At 36.7% G+C, this 23,378-nt stretch overlaps 1 protein-coding gene across 1 annotated transcript in view; it reads right to left on the reverse strand.

Annotated features, from left to right (window-relative positions):
• Positions 1-23,378, reverse strand: part of LOC138324015 (serine/threonine-protein kinase 40-like) — a 24,265-nt gene continuing 887 nt past the window's right edge. Inside the window, exons 2-9 of the mRNA XM_069268996.1 lie at positions 16,986-17,274; positions 11,090-11,175; positions 10,043-10,177; positions 9,080-9,316; positions 8,598-8,787; positions 5,491-5,635; positions 4,820-4,939; positions 1-4,603 (exon numbers count right to left, since the gene is read on the reverse strand). Of these exons, the coding sequence (XP_069125097.1) occupies positions 4,282-4,603; positions 4,820-4,939; positions 5,491-5,635; positions 8,598-8,787; positions 9,080-9,316; positions 10,043-10,177; positions 11,090-11,175; positions 16,986-17,160 (1,410 nt within the window). The 5' untranslated portion in view covers positions 17,161-17,274 and the 3' untranslated portion in view covers positions 1-4,281. The remainder of the gene's footprint in view (positions 4,604-4,819; positions 4,940-5,490; positions 5,636-8,597; positions 8,788-9,079; positions 9,317-10,042; positions 10,178-11,089; positions 11,176-16,985; positions 17,275-23,378) is intronic.

Raw genomic sequence — 23,378 nt, forward strand, 5'->3', positions numbered from 1 at the left:
AACATAACATGCTTATTTATTCTTTATCACATATGAGAAACATTACCATACTTATGATGTATATCAAAAACTGACTTATTACTAAAAATTTAGTAAAATAACTTAAATAAACTGGATGGCTACAAATCTAGTCCATGAGGTTTATAAGAAAGAGACAATACCCTGCAGCTATAATCAGTTTGTCTATACTTGGCTTCATTATATCATTGATATCCATTAGTAAATCGCACATGTTATTAAAGTAAGTATCAAAATACCTTTTTACCACATTTTAGCTTCATGATTGACAGGTAAATTCAACTTGATAATATCTTGCAATGCTATTTTTCGAAAACTATTTTCAACATTCCAAGTGGCAACATTTCTTCTTCATGGATCATTGTTATATATCATACAACTTGTACATTTAAATGACTTGAATAATTTTCGTTATAGTCAGATTAAGGTCTGTTATAGCTTGTGATGACTGGAAGGTATCTTTGAAATTCCAGGGGTTACTATCACTCATAATATCCACCTGCAATATTTCATAGTATAACTGGAGGCTCTCTGTGCGAACACTTACAAAAATTTAGTTTAATGTACATGTGCATCAAAAGGATTTACTAAATAATAACGGTACACTGTAGTCGACTGTACATATTTGCTTTGAGCGTCACTGTCATCTTCAAAGGAAGTCTCTGAAAATCTGTGATTGGTCATTTTTCAATGAAAAGAACTTTTGCTAAGAAGTATTCCAGTGTTGATATAACGACAGTGATTGTAACCCCTGAAGTAAGTTCCTATGAGAAGACACAGTAATATTTTGCTAGAAAACTAAGTCTCTTCTTATTTTTATGTTCTACAAGAACTAATATAGGTATCCGGCCTACTATACCTTTCAGCAACAATATCTGCCAAAAGTCTTTAGAGCTACAATTGATACAGGACATAACTAATGGAATATTCAAACTGAATTATGGAAACAAATATTGATCTGGTATTTATCAAATATTCCATGAATAGTAATGAACAAGTCAAAGATGGTGATCAAAGATGAACTTGATTTTGTACATGTCATAACAACATGTACAACCAGCATACATTTATATACCAGCATATTTAGTTTTGAATAGTAATTTTAAAGAATCCTCACACAAAAGTATAGCTGATGAGTAAGTTTGAAAAAAAAACATACATGTTTTATTTGACATGCATAGAAGAAACAATTTGAAATGTTGACTCGTGATATACATGGTAAGGACTACCAACTGGTACTACTACTAACCATACAATTACATGTACGATATTCAACTGTAAACCATGATTTTTTTTCATTCAATCTCGCATAAACCAACTAAGGGGACAAGTTTATTTTACCAATAAATGAATAAATCAGATAATATCATAAATGATTTTAGCGATATTCTAGTTTACAAAATAGTTATAAACAGCAATTTCAATAAATTGAACAGTACTCATCAAAATTTACTCCACATTCAAGTGTTTATCTATTTACTGCAGGTACATACAGGAATAACTCAAAGTATGTGAGCAATGGAGAGAACAGATGTTCATGATTTAGGTTATTGCAAATATTGTAATTGTCTAACATGCATATTGCACACATAGAATCTATCTTGGCATAAATACACATGAAAAAATAAATTGCACATCACAATAGATATATGGTACAATTAAAAAATTTGCCCTATAATTTAACTTATAGCCCTATTTTTTAAATGAAAATGTATTAATGATCCAAAGTACTCTAATTAGTTCTCATTTTTGACACAAAATATATTCATAACCTTGATGTTTCACAAGTTGTCAAGATACACAATTCAACCATTTACACAGTGAATCATGTAATTTGTTTTTTTATACATGTACCATATTTCACCGCAAATAAGACCCCCCTCCAAGAGAAGAAATAAAGGTCAAAAGTGGTGGACTGTCCATAATTCGTAGTTATTGATACATATAATTAAATTAAATCACCAGTGAATTAACTTTAATTAAATGACAAAAATAACAAGCACACAAACAGTTGTTTACTACATGATTTTTCTATGCCGATAAAACAAAAAGAAGTTCCGATACAAAGTCATTTTGGTGATATTTTAATCCATTGCTCAAATCAATCATCCAGTAAACTGAAAAATAGGTGGGGGGTCTTATTTGCAGACATCCCCCCTAAGTCTAAAAAGGTGGGGGTCTTATTTGCGGGAGGGGTCTTATTTGCAGTCAAATACGGTAAATACATGATACTTGAGCCATGTAGAAGGACATGATGAAAAGTTCCTCTCTACGAATCAAACAAAAATTCTGATAGTGTTTTCCTGTTTAAAATGCATGCTTCAATAAGATTGACAATCATTCAATCTTAAAACAATTCAAAATACTAAGATTTCATTTAAAAAGTATAACCTGCATACAGAACACTTGTATATTGACTTTGTGAAGACATATACCTAAACCCTTTCTGTATTACCGGTACCTGAATATTTAACCCAAAAGCAGTAAAGAAATATTCCTTTCTTTTAAAAGATATTATTTTGAACAAAGGAAACACGTTAAATCTGAATATTGTTTCTATAACATACTAGCAGTAGATAAGAATCAAAGGATATAGCATTGCACTAGTGTGTATTTATATGTTATAAGTGTCATGAGAGGGGAGACATTTCATATAACCGTCTATTCATGTGCAGTACTGGGTTTTGTTTCTATCTTTTTCGCCCATTTACTAACTGCCAAGCAGGACAAATGAAACTGTATCCTGCCACAGAAAAAAATAGTGCATCAGTAATATAACATGCATGGTTTTGCTAATAACAGATATCAGAAGATTTGCAACCTTTCTGATGAAGTTATTCAATACAACCTTACACATCTAACAATGGTTTTAAACCAGATTCACTTTGTTCATAGTCATGACAATTTTACAAATTTACTGAAAATTAACAATCATACATAACACACATAAATAATCACAATTTTGAGAAAGCATGATTTACAACACATTCCTTATAATAACAGAACACATTTTCAATTCATCACATACTACAAAAATATTAAGAATAAGCACATGATATTTTTCTTCTCAATCTTTTCATATAAATGAATTAAATGAGATCTAAAACACAGCACAGAAGATGTTACTTTTCACAAGATGCATTGTTTTACCGTTGTGCATTTTAAAGCTGTAATAAAATTCTCATTGGTATAATAAATAAACCTGAGGTGTCCAGAAATTTTAGTTCTTGGACAAAATATTGACTACACTTGGTAACCACAATTTGTGTAATTAACATCTAATGTAAATGTGTATATTTTCGCATATTCCAAGATTAAATATTTTACATTGGTGGGATTTTTTTCACAATAGATATAACTTCGGGCTTTTGGCAATATATTCACAAAATTTTACATGCAGTGATAAAGCCTTCTAGTAATTAGTGAAAAATTCTCCCTTGCATAAATTTCCATGTTTTTAGTATGTGTAGAATAACTTACATTGAGGTACTACAGATGCCAGTATAATTGGATAACTCTCAGAGAGAGAAAATTCAGCACTTACTCTAGTAAACAATTTCAGCACAAGACTAGCACTGCTTAGTCATTACATATAACACAATGTAACTTTGTCACCCCTATATATTCATAATGAACTGACCCAGTCTTAAGTCATTACATAAAAACCAAAGTAACTTTGTCACCCCTATATATTCATAATGAACTGACCCAGCCTTAAAATAAGAAGAGTCCAATTTTGTGTCAAAGGTGAACTACAACCACAAATGAAGTCATATATATTATATTTAATATTATAGTTCTTTAAAAAAATGACCAGGATTACCACACAACCCCTAAATCTCAGTTCAAATTAGTTAACATCATACTTATACATGGTAGACAGATTTCTGAACGAATAATGATCTATCACTGTCATAGGATATTAGCAGAACATGAAAGACAAAAATATGCTCTCCCACGACATATCATGTGCAGCAATTTCTGGTATGTCATTAGGGGAAAACTCCAGGTAGTGTAAAGGTTAAAGGTAAGGATCGGGGGCGGGGGGGTTGTTGAGGACAGGTCATAAGGTCATAGAGAAGGTCTCTTGTCAGTGGTCATATACTGTTGTGTGTGTATGTGAGGAGTTAGTTATTTGGATCAGGTTTGGGGGAGGGGCGGTAAGATTTGTGAGGGGAAAGGTTTGGTGGAGTTGTGTATGTGGTGTGGTAGAGGGATTACTTGTGGATACTTGGTCAGTTGGAGGAAGGCGTGGGGATGTGATCAGGTTGTATGCTGTGACAGAAGTTGGTGATGGGACATGGCCTCAGCGTGCGTCAGTGGCTGAGCGTCAGTGTTGAGACGGCGTATAGGTGGATGTGTGTTTGGTGTACGTCGGCGACCGGCAGGAGCCTTAGGAGGAGGTTTTGAAGATTCTTGGTGAGATGAGTGTATGTGGTTCAGTCTTTGCTCTAATTCACTGGCTTGAGATGATGCTGATGAAGGTCCTGCACCGGTTGATCTGCTGTCCTCTGACTCATTAACCGGACAGATATCGATATCAGGAACTACCTGTATTTGTCCCGACATGCTTGACATGGCACGCCTGTAAACAGGGAATATTTTCTGTTAAGTTTTCACAAATACTTGACAATACACAACCAAATCCAACATATGGAAAATTCATTGAAAAAACAATTACCAAGTAATGATGCAACTACATGTGCTATTGATATATTGAAACCTTCAGGGTGATAAAGAAAACACTTATTACAAAATTTTCATAATTTCAAGATATTGTAGATAACATAGAGCAACTCACCACTTGGATGTAACAGACTGAAGAGCTGACATCACTTGTGTTGCAGTCAGTCTAGTTTCTGGGGTCAACACCATTAAGTTTCTAATAACTTGAATAGTATCCTGGGATACTCGGCCATCACTGAAAAAGTATCATAAGTACAGTTACAAAATGATTGATTACTGGAAAGATTTGTTTATCTTTTTTCATTCAGACACTCGATGAAACATTTTTGATGGAAGGTGTCTGTATAAATCTTAACTCTGGAGGAGGAGGAGGAGATAAGGGGCACAATAGGGGTAAATAGTGGTTAATCATTTAAATCACTACTAGTCAAAAAATGTATATAGCATTAGTATATATGGGAAAGTCGAGTGAGATTAAGTTGTGCATAAAATTTTTACCAATGTTTGAAGCTCATGTCATCGTGATTGGATATCGGGCGAGTTAAGAAAACTTTCACATTTTTTGCTAATTAGAATGAATTTATTTAAGCAATACGTCATATTAGATTACTTAATAACGAAAATGTGAATGTGTAGGGTGAGCCCAAACTTAGAATAATAATAAACATCAATATAACACATTAATTTAAAATTTGATTGAGGCTTTCCAGAATTTAATTTAAGGATAAAGAGGCACAAAATGTTCCTGTGGCCTGGTAGTAAATTCCTTTATTTCTTCATACTTACTCTGGTATGGTGTATTCTGCTGATTTGATTTTTCTGAACAACTCATTGGGGACACTGTCATAGAACGGGAACTGGCCATACAGCATAGTAAACAGGACAACACCAAGGGCCCACATATCACTGGGTTTACCAAGGTAAGGCTTGCCTACAAATTGACAAAAATAAAACATTTTAAATTAAAACGAGGCCCATGGGCCTTAACGGTCACATGAGTTCAGATACAGAATGAAACAAAGACATGCATATAAACACTATATATTTGCCTATCAGGCCCTTGAAGTCAGTCAGTGATTTTATAAATTTGACTTTTTAATCTATGAAGATTATTTGGTTCCATCAAATCTGTAAATTCAGAAGAAAGATTTTTGAAATGTTATCCATTTTGACCCCTTTTGGCCCCATCCCTCTGGCCCCTGGGGGTCGACCAGGACCAATATGGATATGATGTTAAAATGCTATCTCAGGCTAATAATTCTAACCCAGATTGACTAATTTCCTATGAAAACTAAGCAAATAATGTTCCTAAATGTGTTTTTCCTAATATAAACTATAGTAAATTTGACCCCCTCCCCAGGGAAAAATCTGAGATCCCAGGGCCATGAAATTCTCAAATTTTTGTAAAGGGCCTTAAGACCTTCCAATCTATCAAAAGTATCTGGTTCCATCAAATCTGTGAATTCAAAAAGAAGATTTTTGAAATTACCATTTTGACCCCTTTTGGCTCCGCCCCTCTGGCCCCTGGGGGTCGGCCATGACCAATATGGATATGATGTTAAAATGCTATTTCAGACTAATAATTCTAACCCAGTTTGACTAATTTCCTATGAAAAATAGGCAAATAATGTTCATAAATGTGTTTTTCCTATATAAACTAAAGTAAACTTGACCCCCTCCCCAGAGGGAAACATGAGACCCCAGGGTCATATTATTCACTTTTTTTTGTCAATGACTTTAAGACCTTTCCATCTATGCAGAGTATTTGATTCTACCAGTTCCAGAATTTCAGAAGATTTTTAAGTTTTAGCCTATTTGACCCGTTTTGGCCCCGCCCCTAAGGCCCCTGGGGATCAGTCATGGAAAATTTGGTAATAAGATTAAATGGCCATCACATAGGGGTAATTCTGACTACAATTGACTAATTTCCTATTATAATGACTAAATAATACTCAAAAATGTGTTTTCCCTATATAAACTACAGTAAACTTAACCCCCTCCCCAGGGGGAAACCTGAGACCCAAGGGTCATATAATTCACAATTTTCATAAAACACCTTAAGACCTGTCCATCTATGATGAGTATTTGATTCTACCATTTCCAGAATTTAAGAAGAAGCTTTTTAAAGTTGTAGCTTATTTGCCCCTTTTGGCCCCGCGCCTCTGCCCCGAAGGGGTTGACCAGGACCAATATAGATATGATATTAAAATGTTATCTCAGGCTAATAATTCTAAACAAGTTTGACTCCTTTCCTATGAAAATTGAGCAAAAAATGCTCATAAATGTGTTTTCCCTTTATAAACTATAGTAAACTTGAACCCCTCCCCAGGGAAAACGTGAGACTCCAGGGTCATATAATTCACAATTTTTGTAAAGGACCTCAAGACCTTTCCATCTATAAAGAGTATGTGATTCTACCATTTCCAGAATTTCAGAAGAAGATTTTTGAAGTTATAGCCTATTTGACCCCTTTTGACCCCGCCCCTAAGGCCCCTGGGGGTCAGTCATGGAAAATTGGTTAATAGGATTCAATGGCCATCTCATACTGATAATTCTGACAATATTTGACTCATTCCCTATTACAAATGATCAAATAATACTCAAAAATGTGTTTTCCCAATATAAACTATAGTAAACTTGACCCCCTCCCCAGGGGAAAACGTGAGACCCCAGAGTCATATAATTCACAATTTTTGTAAAGGACTTTAGGACCTTTCTATCTATGAAGAGTATTTCATTCCATCACATCTGTGAGTGGAGAAGAAGATTTTTGAAATCTTAGTCAATTTTACCCTTTTTGGCCAATCCCATAGCTCCCTGGGGGTGGGGACCATATAATTCACAATTTTGTTGGCCTTATGCCTTAGAAGGTTTGTGCAAAATTTTATTGAAATTGCTTCAGCAGTTTTGGAGAAGAAGTCGAAAATGTAAATTGTTTACGGACATACGACGGACGACGCATGACAACGGACAAAAGGTGATTAGGATAGGTCACTTGAGACTTCGTCTCAGGTGACCTAAAAATGTAATCTATACAGTAAAGATTAGTAGAATAGTGTTTTGTTTGTTATCTTCCTATTTACACTTTTGATACTTAGTTAAATCACAGCTTCATCAACTTTCCTAAACATCCACACTGCTTTGCTATGGAAAGAACATTTGTTTTCTGAGGTAAAGGATCATTGATCATTTTGAATGATAAACTGATGTCTATTTCATTGAGCATTCTTGTTGTGTAAAAAAGAAAAAATAGTTTGAAAAGTTTGCCTGAAGAGAAACTAAAGATTATACCTCTGAGGCAACATGTTCATCTTAACATTTACATAAATGTAGTTAATGAACACACAGTGTTCATCAGACAGGTTTTCATATACCGTATTTTTGCGCGTATAGTGCGCACCCGCGTATAGTGCGCAGGTACGTTTTTGAGTTTCATGTTTGAAAAAAAAATATTTACAAACAAAATCTCAGTTTTTGTATCTTCGTCCAAAACATTTTGCATTGACTACAAACACTCTTGAAAACAAAATCAAATGGTTCTTATTGTTATCAGTGCTTAAAACAACCTTCTGTTCATTAACATTAACTGGCGAGAGGAGTTTGACACGATAATTGACACTGTGTTTACACAACGGCAGGCCTAGTTAGCTTGTGAATTGCCGGTGACACTATAATGAGGATCTCAACAACGATGTTTTTGCAATCAAATAATTAATCATACCTTGTGTAATTCCAAGTGGTATCAATCAAGTCTATTGTGTATCTGATAGGCATTTAGATTTAATCATTGTCCAAGATATTAGCTGGAAAGCCAACTGAGTAGGCTAATCAACCACAGGTGGCCGCCATATTTTACATCTTGAAACAACCAAATGATTTATGTCACTACTCACCACTTAGAACATCAGGACTTATATATGCTGGACTACCTCTCTGATCTTTTAACAAATCATTTTCTGACACCAAGTGTTTTCCAAGACAGAAATTTGTGATGATAATCCGTCTTGTTCTTTTGATAATCCGTCTTGTTCTTTTGTTCAGAACCATGTTTCCAAGTTTCAAGTCACGATGGACAATATTTTTCTGAAAGAATAAAACCAAACCATGTTTCACCTCAAATTAAAGTACTGTAGAACCTAAAGGAAGACACCTCTATATGAAGGACAGGCTCATCAACCAATTAGAGCAATTTAATATCAAATTAACCTCTGTGTAAAGGTCATCTGTCTTTAAAGGACATTTTTGAATGATATGTCCCTTTGACATCCTTTTCAGACAAGTTTGATTGTAGCTTTTTTATTTAGCACCAGATAGTATTAAGAAAATTTATTTCACACAAAAGGAAAATCAATCTAATGCTAAATTGAGCAAGTACCTTGTGAAGACTCTCAACAACCCTGACAATATCATAGAAGATAACAATTGCTTCTTTCTCTGTTAATTTCTTCTCTTTGATCACATAATGCTGAAGATTAATGAGGTCGGCGTTTTTATTGCTGAAATCGTGAGGGATGAGACAGTCCAGTACTAGACATAGTCTTTGTTTCCTTTGTCCTGTGTACTGAATTCGTCCAGATGGATCCAGAACCTCCCTCTCTTCCCAGGCCTCGTCCTACAAACAGTTTTAAACAAGTTTATCTGTATACGCACGTATATGTGAACATTCGTGACCATCCTTAATATATCATTTTATTAGTTCTTATTGTGTCTTGACAAAGGGGCAGATTTCCACTATATTCTGTCCACACTTAAATTTACTTTTTTGTCCCATATTTACTACTTCAAGTAATTCAAATCCTACAGACATATGTCATCCAGTGTGATCTAGATCATTGATATTACTTCCTTGACCCATATTCTATATTCATACTACAATAAATCACTTTTATTTTGTGAGATTTAATTTCGAGTAATTTTGTGAGAGAGCTGGAATGTTAATGTTAATTCAAATGTTTCCATTATATTTACTTCTTGTATAATATATGAATGCATGATTGCCAGTAAGAGCCCTTGATATCAAATAATAAGTTGAAAACAAAGAGAAGGTGAAATATTTCATACATGAATATATAGTGGTTTACAGCACATGTAACTATTTGCTTTCATACTTTATTCAACAGGGATCATCGTCTTAATCATCTAATCATAAGCGTAATGTCATTCTTCCCTAATTACAGTAATACTTTTAAAATAACCATACATATTGCTATGTCTTTTTCAGTATATAAAGTTTTACTAAAATTTTCATAATGAAATGTTATAAAAGAAGAATACTTTGATAGCCAATGGAACCTCTGACTTATTTAACATAGATACACAGACGAGGAGCAGCACTTACTTTGAATAGCCCATGGTGATGGACAACCCCATCTTGGTGTCGTAGTAATGACAGTAACGAGTACTCAGTGTGTAGGAGCATCTTACCCTGTCTGTCGTCCTGACTCTCTCTGTTTGGGTTTTCAAGAGTGAGCATCTGCCAATAAACCAATACTAAATGATACACAGATTCATTTCAACTGACAAATACATTCAAAAGGTATTCATTAAACTCACAGATATATTCAATAGGTATCATTCAACTCAGAATATATTCATTAAGTATTCATTCAACTCAGAATATATCGGAGGTATACATTCAACTAAAGATATAATCAATAGATATTCATTCAACTCAGATTATATTCAGAAAGTTTTCATTCAACTTCAGATGTATTCAATAGGTATTCATTCAACTTGAGATGTATTCAATAGCTAACATTCAACTCATGTATATTCCAGATATTATTCAACTTATATATATTCAATATGTATTCATTCAAGTCAGATATATTCAATCTAAATTCATTCAACTCAGAATATATTCAATATATATGATCCAACTCAGACATATTCAATAGGTATTTAATGTTTAACAAATGAAATCCTATATTCATTCCAAGTCTTTGCTATATAAACACTTTTTTATATGGAATTAAGCTGATGACACCCAAATATGAATTAAAGGTTGGATTTCAACTTACAAAGCCACCATGTCCCTTGACTTTATCAACAGAAGAGTATATGCTAGTGGTAAACTACCATAAAAAGATGGAGACTTGGTCTAGTTACATATTGACATTGGCAAGATTTAATTTTCCGTATATACATGAGTACATGTTACTCGATACCTGAGGGAAGTCTGTGATACACAACAAATTGAAAAAATGTACAAATAATACATTGGATGATGTGGTAAAGATAATTTTTTAAATGTTGGACTTCCGAAATTATAACTAACATTTCTAAAGAAATATTAATGATATTATCCTTTGATTCCTTTATATGTCATTTTAGATTTCATTATTAATTATGATATACAATATTCATTTTCTTATTAATGACTTACTTTTAATGTGTAAAAATCATCTGTTCCTTCTTTTCTTGCCAAACATTGCACAATACTTTTCACTGGTGAAGCCTGCAATCTTGGCCCTACAGAAAAAAATTCTTATCTGTTACAAGATTAAAGTTGATTTTAGTTTAATAGAACAAACAACAAAACAGTTATCTCAGACTTGGAATGATAGCTAGGACCCTGGTAAAACTTCCAAGTTATTAGGATGTTGAATAAGATAGGGTATTATATTTGTACATATTAAAGTTCATTCTTTGCTTACATGAAATTCCTCTATTAGAAAACATGATAATGTGTTAAACATTATTTTCTACATGTATTTATTAATGCTATCAATAATCCATCAACACGGAATTCATTCTCAGTGAAGGCTGATTTCAACTGAACCATGAGGAGTCAGTAAAGTCCCAAGCTTCAGGGGTGTAAAAAACCACTTGCCCGACGCCCAGGGCAACCAGTTTTTGAGTTTGGGCAAGTAGAAAAAGTTGGTTCACTTGCCCTTGGCAAGTGACAACTGATGAGTGAATTTCTGGACATATTTTTCTGGTGCACTAAGTTTAATGCTATATGAGACTTATAACTAAATATCTGTCGGAGGAAACAAACCTGCCTAAATATTACTAAAGAAATAATTTAGGATTAGAAACAATTTTTATTTCACAAGAATAAACAAAAAATCAAAATTGGCATAACTGGGTCGCTAAGTGCACCTTCAGTTCAGAGACGTTTTTCAGACATTCAAGCTGATAAAAACAATTATTAATTGCTTTGAGGTATATTTCTGTGTAAAAACAATCTCTGTTCACAGCAATCTAATTAAAATACAGATCCTTATTATCACTATGTTGGATAAGAGGATCTAAGAACATCCCTTTGAACGGAGTGGTTATAAGGATCTGTGTTTTAATCAGATTGTGTTCACAGTAGGAAGTTGCACTTGGATACTAGTAATGGAGCCGGAATCCGGTTTCCGGAATTCAGGAATTTGAAAAAAAATGATAGAGAAACAAAAAAGAAAGTTAACAAGAGGCCCATGGGCCTTAACAGTCATCTGACTCATGGCACAAAACAACAGTCGCAGTATAATGGAGTGGTGAACAATTAATATAAGCAATAGAAGGAACTCCTTTTCTGAATATGTAAGTTTCTGAAATAGGTAAAGGTCATTTGTTGAACAAACTTGGTAGCCTTTCATCCATATATGATTTTAACCCATTCAAGGATGAAAGAGGAGTCAGATTTTAAAGCAAAATTTCAGCAAAGCTCCCATTTTGGACCCCTGACTTTCTATCCCCATGGGTGTTACCTCATCCTTTATAAAATATGTTCCCCCTTCTGAGCCCCGCCCCTCTGTCCCCTAGGGCCTGACCTAACTCGTTTATATTAAATATGATTGTCCTTCCCCAGTGCTGTTTCACACAAAATATGGATGCATTAATCCACTTAAGGGTTAAGAAGGAGTAGGCAAAATTTAATCAAAATTCCCCATTCTGAGCCCCACCCCTCTGTCACCAGGGGTTGGACCTAACTTGTTTATATAAAATATGACAGTCCTTCCTCTACGATCTTTTACACAAAATATGGATGAAATCCACTCAAGGCTTAGGGAGGAGTAGGATTTTAAAGCTAAAACAAGTACATGTACTCATTGTAACGGACACTGAGGTTTGCCCAGCAAAAATCTTTCAAAATTTTTATCACACTGATAAGCATCCCTTTATAACCCTTTATACTTAATTTCATTGAAATCAGAGACCGAAACCTGAAAAGAGGACGTGGGCTCGCAGCCATCTTGGAATACAAAAATCTTCACAAAAATATTTGCATGTTGTTCGCCATCCCTTAAAACCTCTATTGACCTATTTTCAGAGGTCGGAAGAGACTCATTTATATAAACAAAAGGCTCATGGGCCTAAACGATCATCTGACTCATGGCATAAAACAACAGTATAAAGTATTGGTTAACGATTAATATAAACAATACAAGGAAATCCTTAGTTGAATATGTAAGTTTCTGAAATAGGTAAATGTCATTTGTTGAACAAACTTGGTAGCCCTTCATCCATATATGGTTGTAACCCATTCAAGGACTAATATAAAGAGGAGTCAGATTTTAAAGCCAAATTTCAGCAAAGCTCCCATTTTGGACCCCTCCGTACTATCCCCATGGGTCTTAGCTCAGTCCTTTATAAAATATGATTGTCCTCACTTAAAGTTCCCCCTTCCGAATCAATTTTCATTGAGATCGGAGACTGAACCCGAAAACAGGAAGTGGATCAGCGGCCATCTTGGAATACCAAAATCTTAACGAAAATGTTTGCATGTTGTTCGGCATCAATTAAAACCCCTATAGACCAATTTTCATTGAGATCGGAGACTGAAACCTTAAAACAGGAAATGGGCCAGCGGCCATCTTGGAAAACCAAAATCTTTACGAAAATGTTTGCATGTTGTTCGGCATCAATTAAAACCCCTATAGACCAATTTTCATTGAGATCGGAGACCGAAATCTGTGTGGGCCAGCTAAAATTAAGAAAAATTTGCCCTTTTGGGGCCCCACCACTCAGCCCCTAGGGGCCGGACCAGACTCAATTTATATAAAATATGATTGTCCTCCCCCACTGATGTTTCACACCAAATATGGATGAAATTCATACAAGGATGAAGAAGGAGTAGGATTTTAAAGCTAAAATTTAGAAAATTTGCTCTTTTGGAGCCCCAACCCTCAGTCCCTAGGGGTCGGACCAGGCTCGTTTATATAAAATATGATTGTCCTTCCCCAATGATGTTTCACACCAAATATGGATGAAATCCATCAAAGGATGAAGGAGGAGTAGGATTTTAAAGCAAAAATTAAGAAAATTTGCCCTTTTGGGGCCCCACCCCTCAGCCCCTAGGGGTCGGACCAGGCTTATTTATATACAAGAGGCCCAAAGGGCCTTAACGGTCATCTGACTACCTTGGCAATAGTAAATTTAATTTCATATGGTGTCACTTTGTCAGGACCATGTCAGGATCATTTTCAATTTCTTTCAACAAATTTTCTTTCAAACAAGAGGCCAAAGGGCCTTAACATGTAGGAAGTTAATTAGATATAGTGTCATGGTAGCCATCTTCGATTTGGGATCAACCAGAGATGTAACAACACTTTGTCGGGACCATGTCAGGATCATTTCATGCAAGTTTCAGCCAAATCGCACTTGTAGAACTTGAGAAGAAGTTCAAAATGTGTTTTCAAGATGGCGGCTGTGGAGGCCATCTTGAATTTCGGATTGACCCGAAAAATAACAACACTTTGTCGGGACCATGTCAGGATCATTTCATGCAAGTTTCAGCCAAATCGCACAGGTAGAACTTGAGAAGTTCAAACTGTGTTTTTAAGATGACGGCTTTGTTGGCCATCTTGAATTTCGGATCGACCCGAAAAATAACAACACTTTGTCGGGACCATGTCAGGATCATTTCATGCAAGTTTCAGCCAAATCGCACTTGTAGAACTTGAGAAGAAGTTCAAAATGTGTTTTCAAGATGGCGGCTGTGGAGGCCATCTTGGTTTTCGGATCGACCCGAAAAAATAACAACACTTTGTCGGGACCATATCAGGATCATTTCATGCCAGTTTCAGCCAAACCGCATCGGTAGAACTTGAGAAGAAGTTCAAAATGTGTTTTCAAGATGGCGGCTGTTGCGGCAATCTTGAATTTCGGATCGACCCGAAAAATAACAACACTTTGTCGCGACCATGTCAGGATCATTTCATGCAAGTTTCAGCCAAATTGCACTGGTAGAACTTGAGAAGAAGCTCAAAATGTGTTTTCAAGATGGCGGCCATCTTGAATTTCGGATCGACCCGAAAAATAACAACACTTTGTCGGGACCATATCAGGATCATTTCATGCAAGTTTCAGCCCAATTGCACTGGTAGAACTTGAGAAGAAGTTCAAAATGTGTTTTCAAGATGGCGGCTGTGGCAGCCATCTTGGATTTCGGATCAACCCGAAAAATAACAACACTTTGTCGGGACCATGTCAGGATCATTTCATGCAAGTTTCAGCCAAATCGCACCGGTAGAACTTGAGAAGAAGTTCAAAATGTGTTTTCAAGATGGCGGCTGTGGCGGCCATCTTGGATTTCGGATCGACCCGAAAAATAACAACACTTTGTCGGGACCATGTCAGGATCATTTCATGCAAGTTTCAGCCAAATCGCACTGGTAGAACTTGAGAAGAAGTTCAAAATGTGAAAAGTTAACGCACGGCGCACGGCGCACGACGACGGACGAAACATGACGACTATAGGTCATCCTGACCCTTCGGGTCAGATGACCTGAAAATATGACTGTCCTCCTCTAATGATGTTTCATACCAAATATGGATGAAATCCATCCAAGGATGAAGGAGGAGTGGGATTTTAAAGCTAAAATTAAGAAAATTTGCCCTTTTGGGGCCCCACCCCTCAGCCCCTAGGGGTCAGAACAGGCTCATTTACATAAAATCTGATTGTCCTTCCCCAATAATGTTTCACATTAAATATGGACGAAATCCATCCAAGGATGAAGGAAGAGTAGGATTTTAAAGCTAAAATTTAGAAAATTTGCCCTTTTGGGGCCCCACCCCTCAGCCCCTAGGGGTCGGTCCAGGCTCATTTATACAGAATATGATTGCCCTTACCCAATGATGTTTCACAGTGATTATGGATGAAATCCATCAAAGGATGAAGGAGGATTAGGATTTAAAAGCTTAAATTAAGAAAATTTGCCCTTTTGGGGCCCCGCCCCTCTGCCCCTAGGAGTCGGACCTATCTCATTTATATAAAATATGATTTTCCTTCCCCAAGGATGTTTCACACCAAATATGGATGAAATTCATCCAAGGATGAAGGAGGAGTAGGCTTTTGAATAAAATAGTTTTGCGCACGACGGACAGCGCAAGGCGCACGACGACGGACAAAACACGATGACAATAGGTCATCCTGACCTTCGGTCTGATGACCTCAAAATGATTGTTTTTTCGCCAATGATGTTTCATTCCAGATATGGATGAATTTATCCAAGGATGAAGAGAGGAGTAGAATTTTAAAGCAAAATTAAGAAAATTTGCCCTTTTGGGGCCCCACCCCTCAGCCCCTAGGGGTCGGACCAAGCTCATTTATATAAAAATATGATTGTCCTTCCCAAATGATGTTTCACACCAAATATGGATGAAAACCGCTTAGTGGTTAAGGAGGAGTAGCGTTTTAAAGGAAAAAAGTTTACGCACGACGGAAATAACAACACTTTGTCGGGACTATGTCAGGATCATTTCATGCAAGTTTCAGCCAAATCGCACTGCTAGAACTTGAGAAGAAGTTCAAAATGTGTTTTCAAGATGGCGGCTGTGGCGGCCATCTTGGATTTCAGATCGACCCGAAAAATAAGATCACTTTGTCGGGACTATGTCAGGATCATTTCATGCAACAAATGTCAGGATCATTTCATGCAAGTTTCAGCCAAATTGCACCGGTAGAACTTGAGAAGAAGTTCAAAATATGTTTTCAAGATGGCGGCTGTGGAGGCCATCTTGGATTTCATATCGACCCAAAAAATAACAACACTTTGTCGGGACCATGTCAGGATCATTTCATGTAAGTTTCAGCTAAATTGCACAGGTAGAACTTGAGAAGAAGTTCAAAATGTGAAAAGTTAACGCACGGAGCACGACGAAGGACGAAACATGACAACTATAGGTCATCCTGACCCTCGGGTCAGATGACCTAAAAAATTCTTACACCCCTGAGCTTATTTTAATTAACAATCATGAGCGAATGGTTAAATATCATGAAGCTATTGAATATGATCAGTGATGAAGTTAGGTTTCAACTCTTTTAGGACAATATAATATAAATGTACCAAGTAAGTAAGGTCCAGCTCTTTTTGTTTCTCCACTAGTTGGGAAAGGGCCTTTCTGTTTGCTGCTTGAGGGAACTCGGTCAGATCTTTGTTGCCCTTCTATCCTTGGCAGCTTGCTAGACCCACTAGGCTGCTGCTGTTGGGACAAAGACGATGATGCAAAAGACCGCTTCATCCTTCTTCAATTCAGCTTATGCACACCATGTCATTGTCAAATTCCCAAAATGGCTTCCATCTTGTTACCTTTGCTAAGGGATCTCTTTCAGACATTTTATATGTACGTTCATTCCTAAAAAAATACACACAAAATATATTCATTACAGTTATTTTTTGTTTTGTGTCGCCTGAAGGTTTTAAAGGATTTGTGCAGTCAACAAGAGGCCCATGGGCCTTAACGGTCATCTGACTCATGGCACAAAACAACAAAGTCACACAGTATAAAGTATTGGTTAACGATTAATATAAACAATACAAGGAACTCCTAAGTTGAATATGTAAGTTTCTGAAAAAGGTAAATGTCATTTGTTGAACAAACTTGGTAGCCCTTCATCCAAATATGGTCGAAACCCATTCAAGGATTAATATAAGGAGGAGTCAGATTTTAAAGCCAAATTTCAGCAAAGCTCCCATTTTGGACCTCGGTCATACTATCCCCATGGGTCTTACCTCGGTCCTTTATAAAATATGATTGTTCTTACCTAAAGTTCCCCCTTCTGAATCAATTAAAACCACTATAGACCAATTTTCATTAAGATCGGAGACTGAAACCTTAAAACAGGAAGTGGGCCAGCGGCCATCTTGGAATACCAAAAATCTTTACGAAAATGTTTTGCATGTTGTTCGGCATCAATTAAAACCCCTATAAACCAATTTTCATTGAGATCGGAGACTGAAACCTTAAAACAGGAAGTGGGCCAGCGGCCATCTTGGAATACCAAAATCTTTACGAAAATGTTTGCATGTTGTTCGGCATCAATTAAAACCCCTATAGACCAATTTTCATTGAGATTGGAGACTGAAACCTTAAAACAGGAAGTGGGCCAGCGACCATCTTGGAATACCAAAATCTTTACGAAAATGTTTGCATGTTGTTCGGCATCAATTAAAACCCCTATTGACCAATTTTTCATTGAGATCGGAGACTGAAACCTTTAAACAGGAAGTGGGCCAGCGACCATCTTGGAATACCAAAATCTTTACGAAAATGTTTGCATGTTGTTCGGCATCAATTAAAACCCCTATAGACCAATTTTCATTGAGATCGGAGACTGAAACCTTAAAACAGGAAGTGGGCCAGCGGCCATCTTGGAATACCACAAGAGGCCCAGAGGGCCTGTATCGCTCACCTGGTTTGTAATGCCAAGTAATGTTCTGAATACAGGTTCATTGTTTCTTTTCTTAAGGAATTTTAATATTAACCTCTAAATCCCCTATTGGGCCCCACCCCTCCTGTGCCCAGGGGGTCAGAGCCAAAATTTATACAAGTTCTGTTCCCCTTCTCCCAAGGGTGTTTATGGCCAAATTTGGTCACAATCCCAGCAAAACTCCAGGACAAGTAGCGATTTATAGGATTTACCTCTATTTCCCCTATTGGGCCCCACCCGTCCTGCCCCCGGGGGGCCAGAGCCAAAATTTATACAAGATCTGTTCCCCTTCCAAAAAGGATGTTTGTGGCCAAATTTGGTTACATTCCCATAAAGAACTCTATGACTAGTAGCGATTTAAAGGATTTACCTCAATTTCACCTATTGGGCCCCGCCCCTCCTGCCCCCGGGGGATCAGAGCCAAAATTTATACAAGTTCTGTTCCCCTTCCCCTACGGATGTTTGTGGCCAAATTTGGTTACATTCCATTCAGAACTCTATGACTAGTAGCGATTTAATGGATTTACCTCTATTTCCCCTATTGGGCCCGCCCCTCCTGCCCCCAGGGGATCAGAGCCAAAATTTATACAAGTTCTGTTCCCCTTCCCCCAAGGATGTTTGTGGCCAAATTTGGTTACATACCATTCAGAACTCTATGACTAGTAGCGATTTAAAGGATTTACCTCTATTTCCCCTATTGGGCCCCACCCCTCCTGCCCCCGGGGGGTCAGAGTCAAGATTTATACAAGTTCTGTTCCCCCTCCCCCAAGGATGTTTGTGGCCAAATTTGGTTACAATCCATGCAGAACTCTATGACTAGTAGCGATTTAAAGGAAATGTTGACGGACAGAACGGACGACGACGGACGACGCGCCATGACATAAGCTCACCGGCCCTGCGGGCCAGGTGAGCTAAAAATCTTTACGAAAATGTTTGCATGTTGTTCGGCATCAATTAAAACCCCTATAGACCAATTTTTATTGAGATCGAGACTGAAACCTTAAAACAGGAAGTGAGCCAGCTAAAATTAAGAAAATTTGCCCTTTTGGGGCCCCATCCCTCAGTTCCTAGGGTTCAGACCAGACTCATTTATATAAAATATAATTGTGTTTCCCCAATGATGCTTCACACCAAATATGGATAAAATTCATCCAAGGATGGAGGAGGAGTAGGACTTTTAAGCTAAAATTAAGAAAATTTCCCCCATTTGGGGCCCCCACCCCTCAGCCCCTAGGGGTCGGACCAGGCTCATTTTTAATATGATTGTCCTTCCCCAATGATGTTTCACAACAAATATGGATGAAATCCATCCAAGGATGAAGGAGGAGTAGGATTTTAAAGCTAAAATTAAGAAAATTTGCCCATTTGGGGCCCCACCCCTCAGCGCCTAGGGGTTGGACAATGCTCATTTACATCAAATATGATTATCCTTCCCCAATAATGTTTTACACTTAATATAGATGAAATCCATCCAAGGATGAAGGAGGAGTAGGATTTTAAAGCTAAAATTAAGAAAATTTGCCCTTTGGGGGCCCCACCCCCTCAGCCCCTAGGGGTTGGACCACGCTCATTTATATAAAATATGATTGTCCATCCCAAATAATGTTTCACACCAAATATGGATGAAATCCATCCAAGGATGAAGGAGAAGTAGGATTTTAAAGCTAAATTAAGAAAATTTGCCTTTTTTGGGCCCTACCCCTCAGCCCCTAGGGGTCGGACCAGGCTCATTTATATAAAATATGATTGTCCATCCCAAATGATGTTTCACAACCAAATATGGATGAAATCCATCCAAGGATGAAGGAGGAGTAGGATTTTAAAGCTTAAAATAAGAAAATTCGCCCTTTTGGGGCCCCACCCCTCAGCCCCTAGGGGTCACACCTATCTCAAATATATAAAAATATGAATGTCCTTACCTAATGATGTTTCACACTAAATATGGATGAAATCCATCCAAGGATGAAGGAGAAGTAGGATTTTTAAAGCTAAAATAAGAAAATTTGCCCTTTTGGGGCCCCACCCCTCAGCCCCTAGGGGTCGGACCAGGCTCATTTATATAAAATATGATTGTCCTTCCCCAATGATGTTTCAAACCAAATATGGATGAAATCCATCCAAGGATGAAGGAGGAGTAGGATTTTAAAGCTAAAATTAAGAAAATTTGCCCTTTTGTGGCCCCGCCCCTCTGACCCTAGGGGTCGGACCAGGCTCATTTATATAAAATATGATTGTCCTTCCCTAATGAAGTTTCAACACCAAATATGGATGAAATCCATCCAAGAATGAAGGAGGAGTAGGATTTTAAAGCTAAAATTAAGAAAATTTGCCCTTTTGGGGCCCCACCCCTCAGCCCCTAGGGGTCGGACCAGGCTCATTTATATAAAATATGATTGTCCTTCCCCAATGATGTTTCAAACCAAATATGGATGAAATCCATCCAAGGATGAAGGAGGAGTAGGATTTTAAAGCTAAAATTAAAAAAATTTGCCCTTTTGTGGCCTCGCCCCTCTGACCCTAGGGGTCGGACCAGGCTCATTTATATATAAAATATGATTGTCCTTCCCTAATGAAGTTTCACACCAAATATGGATGAAATCCATCCAAGGATGAAGGAGGAGTAGGATTTTAAAGATAAAATTAAGAAAATTTGCCCTTTTGAGGCCCTGCCCCTCTGACCCTAGGGGTCGGACCAAGCTAATTTATATAAAATATGATTGTCCTTCCCCAATGAAGTTTCACACCAAATATGGATGAAATCCATCCAAGGATGAAGGGGGAGTAGGATTTTAAAGCTTAAAATAAGAAAATTTGCCCTTTTGGTGCCCCACCCCTCAGCCCCTAGGGGTCGGACCAGGCTCATTTATATAAAATATGATTGTCCTTCCCTAATGATGCTTCAAACCAAATATGGATGAAATCCATCAAAGGATGAAGGAGGAGTAGGCTTTTTGTATAAATAGTCTTACGCACGACGCACGGCGCACGGCGGACGGCGGACGGCGGACGGCGCACGGCGGACGGCGCACGACGACGGACGAAACACGATGACAATAGGTCATCCTGACCTTCGGTCAGATGACCTAAAAATGATAATTTCAGTTTATGCTGGAAATGGCTTTATTAGCATGTGTAGAGAAACTTCTCCGTTCCGCGCGCGCGACCGGAAATAACCTGTTAACCGTCGATATCGAGGTCCAAACTTCTGACCGCACGTTTATGCATATTTTCTAGCTCTAAACCGTGTGACGTCACAATAGTCCTTGGCTTATAGCTGTACTATAACTGATGTGCTATCACTTACATCGACGGTCACAGGAAAAGCCGATCAACGATTTTTTATAATTACTTTTGAGTGAAGTTAATCTTACAATAACTTTGGCTCGAATGTAAATAACAAAAAGAGTGAAATTCGATGTTTCAAATACTCTAATTTATGCTCTAATAGCAGGTAATATTTTCCTGTAGTCTGTATCTTTGATACATTGTGAATTACAAAGTTTGTGACTGTAAAATGAAATTTTACGTAACAATTTACGAAATCCTTGATTAAAGTATATTGACGTACATACCAGAAACATATATACATATATGTATGTATGTTTCTGTACATACACACCGATGATTGATCATTATAAACATTGTGTTGTGTGTTGCTAACCGAATAAATTGAGAGTGAGAGTCAACATGTGATAGAAAGAATTTATTTTTGATATTATAAAAGATCTAAATATTGAGATATTATGCAAAACAAACTAATTTTTTCAGACCGTGCGGACGCTTTCAATTTTTAATCGATATACGAGTAGATACTTCGATGTAAATATATCATTAGCCATGCCTTTGGTTTGATGGTTATGTAATACCTGGACCAGGATGTTGTTTACCTGTACACCACGCCATTCATCGAACTCACCTGTAATTACCTGGCCGCGGGCAGTTTGCTATTCGGTGGACTATATCGGGTATTTGCTATTGTCTTACTGTCAATCAGGTTATGACATCCGTTATTTGAATTGTGATTTGAATTATGGAAACCCCGTACATCTATGCTCTAGATTTTTTTATTATCACCTCCATGTAAAAGCAAATGGAAATAAAATATCCCTGATCATACCTAGGAATATATATTAAATATATACATATATATATATATGTCGTACACAGGTAAAACAATAATGGAAGTTGACTTATTCTGAAACAAAAAATGGTTCTAAGAACTATTTCAACTAAAGATTTAACCTTAAAAATAATTCCAGTCTAGAACAGTAATTACGGAATCGTGGCATACCCGTAATTTCTAAGGTATTAGTAAAAATTCTAAGCATGTATTTTCACCGTTTCGAATCTACAAGTATAGTCATACAATAAGGGTTACAGCATTACCACACTAAATATACTTATTTAAATATCACTAAGTATATTTTTGAAAAGGTACAAGATATTATATCTATTTATAATACCTGTATACAAGTAATTTCATTTTTCATTTGAACACTATATGTGGTTACTTTTTGGATTATATGAATCTCGGTATGGTATACAAAAGGATCGACAATGAATATACTATTTTAATGATTTAGTATAATTTTGAAATAGTGAATTTAAATCTACACTTATACTGTAATTTAAAAACATATATCAGAAATATCATTGATGTATTTCTGCTTTTTAGTAAACGTTATGGATAAAGTTCCAAAGGCAACAATATAGATATACATATTATTTTCGGTATAAGTTCGGTACTGTTCCTCCAATATCACACAACTGATATCCGTCCACATTTTTATTTTTACTCAAAAACTGTGCCGTGTTTGCATCGTTATGGCAGAAGTTTGAAATAAAAACACGGATTCTAGATATAGTCATGCTAAATTTTGGGATTTTAATCGTAAAAAGATAATGTTACATTATACTGTTTTTTATTACACCGATATTTACATAATATGCTATCTTAATCTCAGTCCAGACTGATCCGAACATCATTTTTATATCGCTATCAAATTGGACTGATTGTTTGAATGTTTGA

This window comes from Argopecten irradians, chromosome 1 (assembly GCF_041381155.1).
Source record: "Argopecten irradians isolate NY chromosome 1, Ai_NY, whole genome shotgun sequence".
NCBI classification, from domain to species: domain Eukaryota; kingdom Metazoa; phylum Mollusca; class Bivalvia; order Pectinida; family Pectinidae; genus Argopecten; species Argopecten irradians.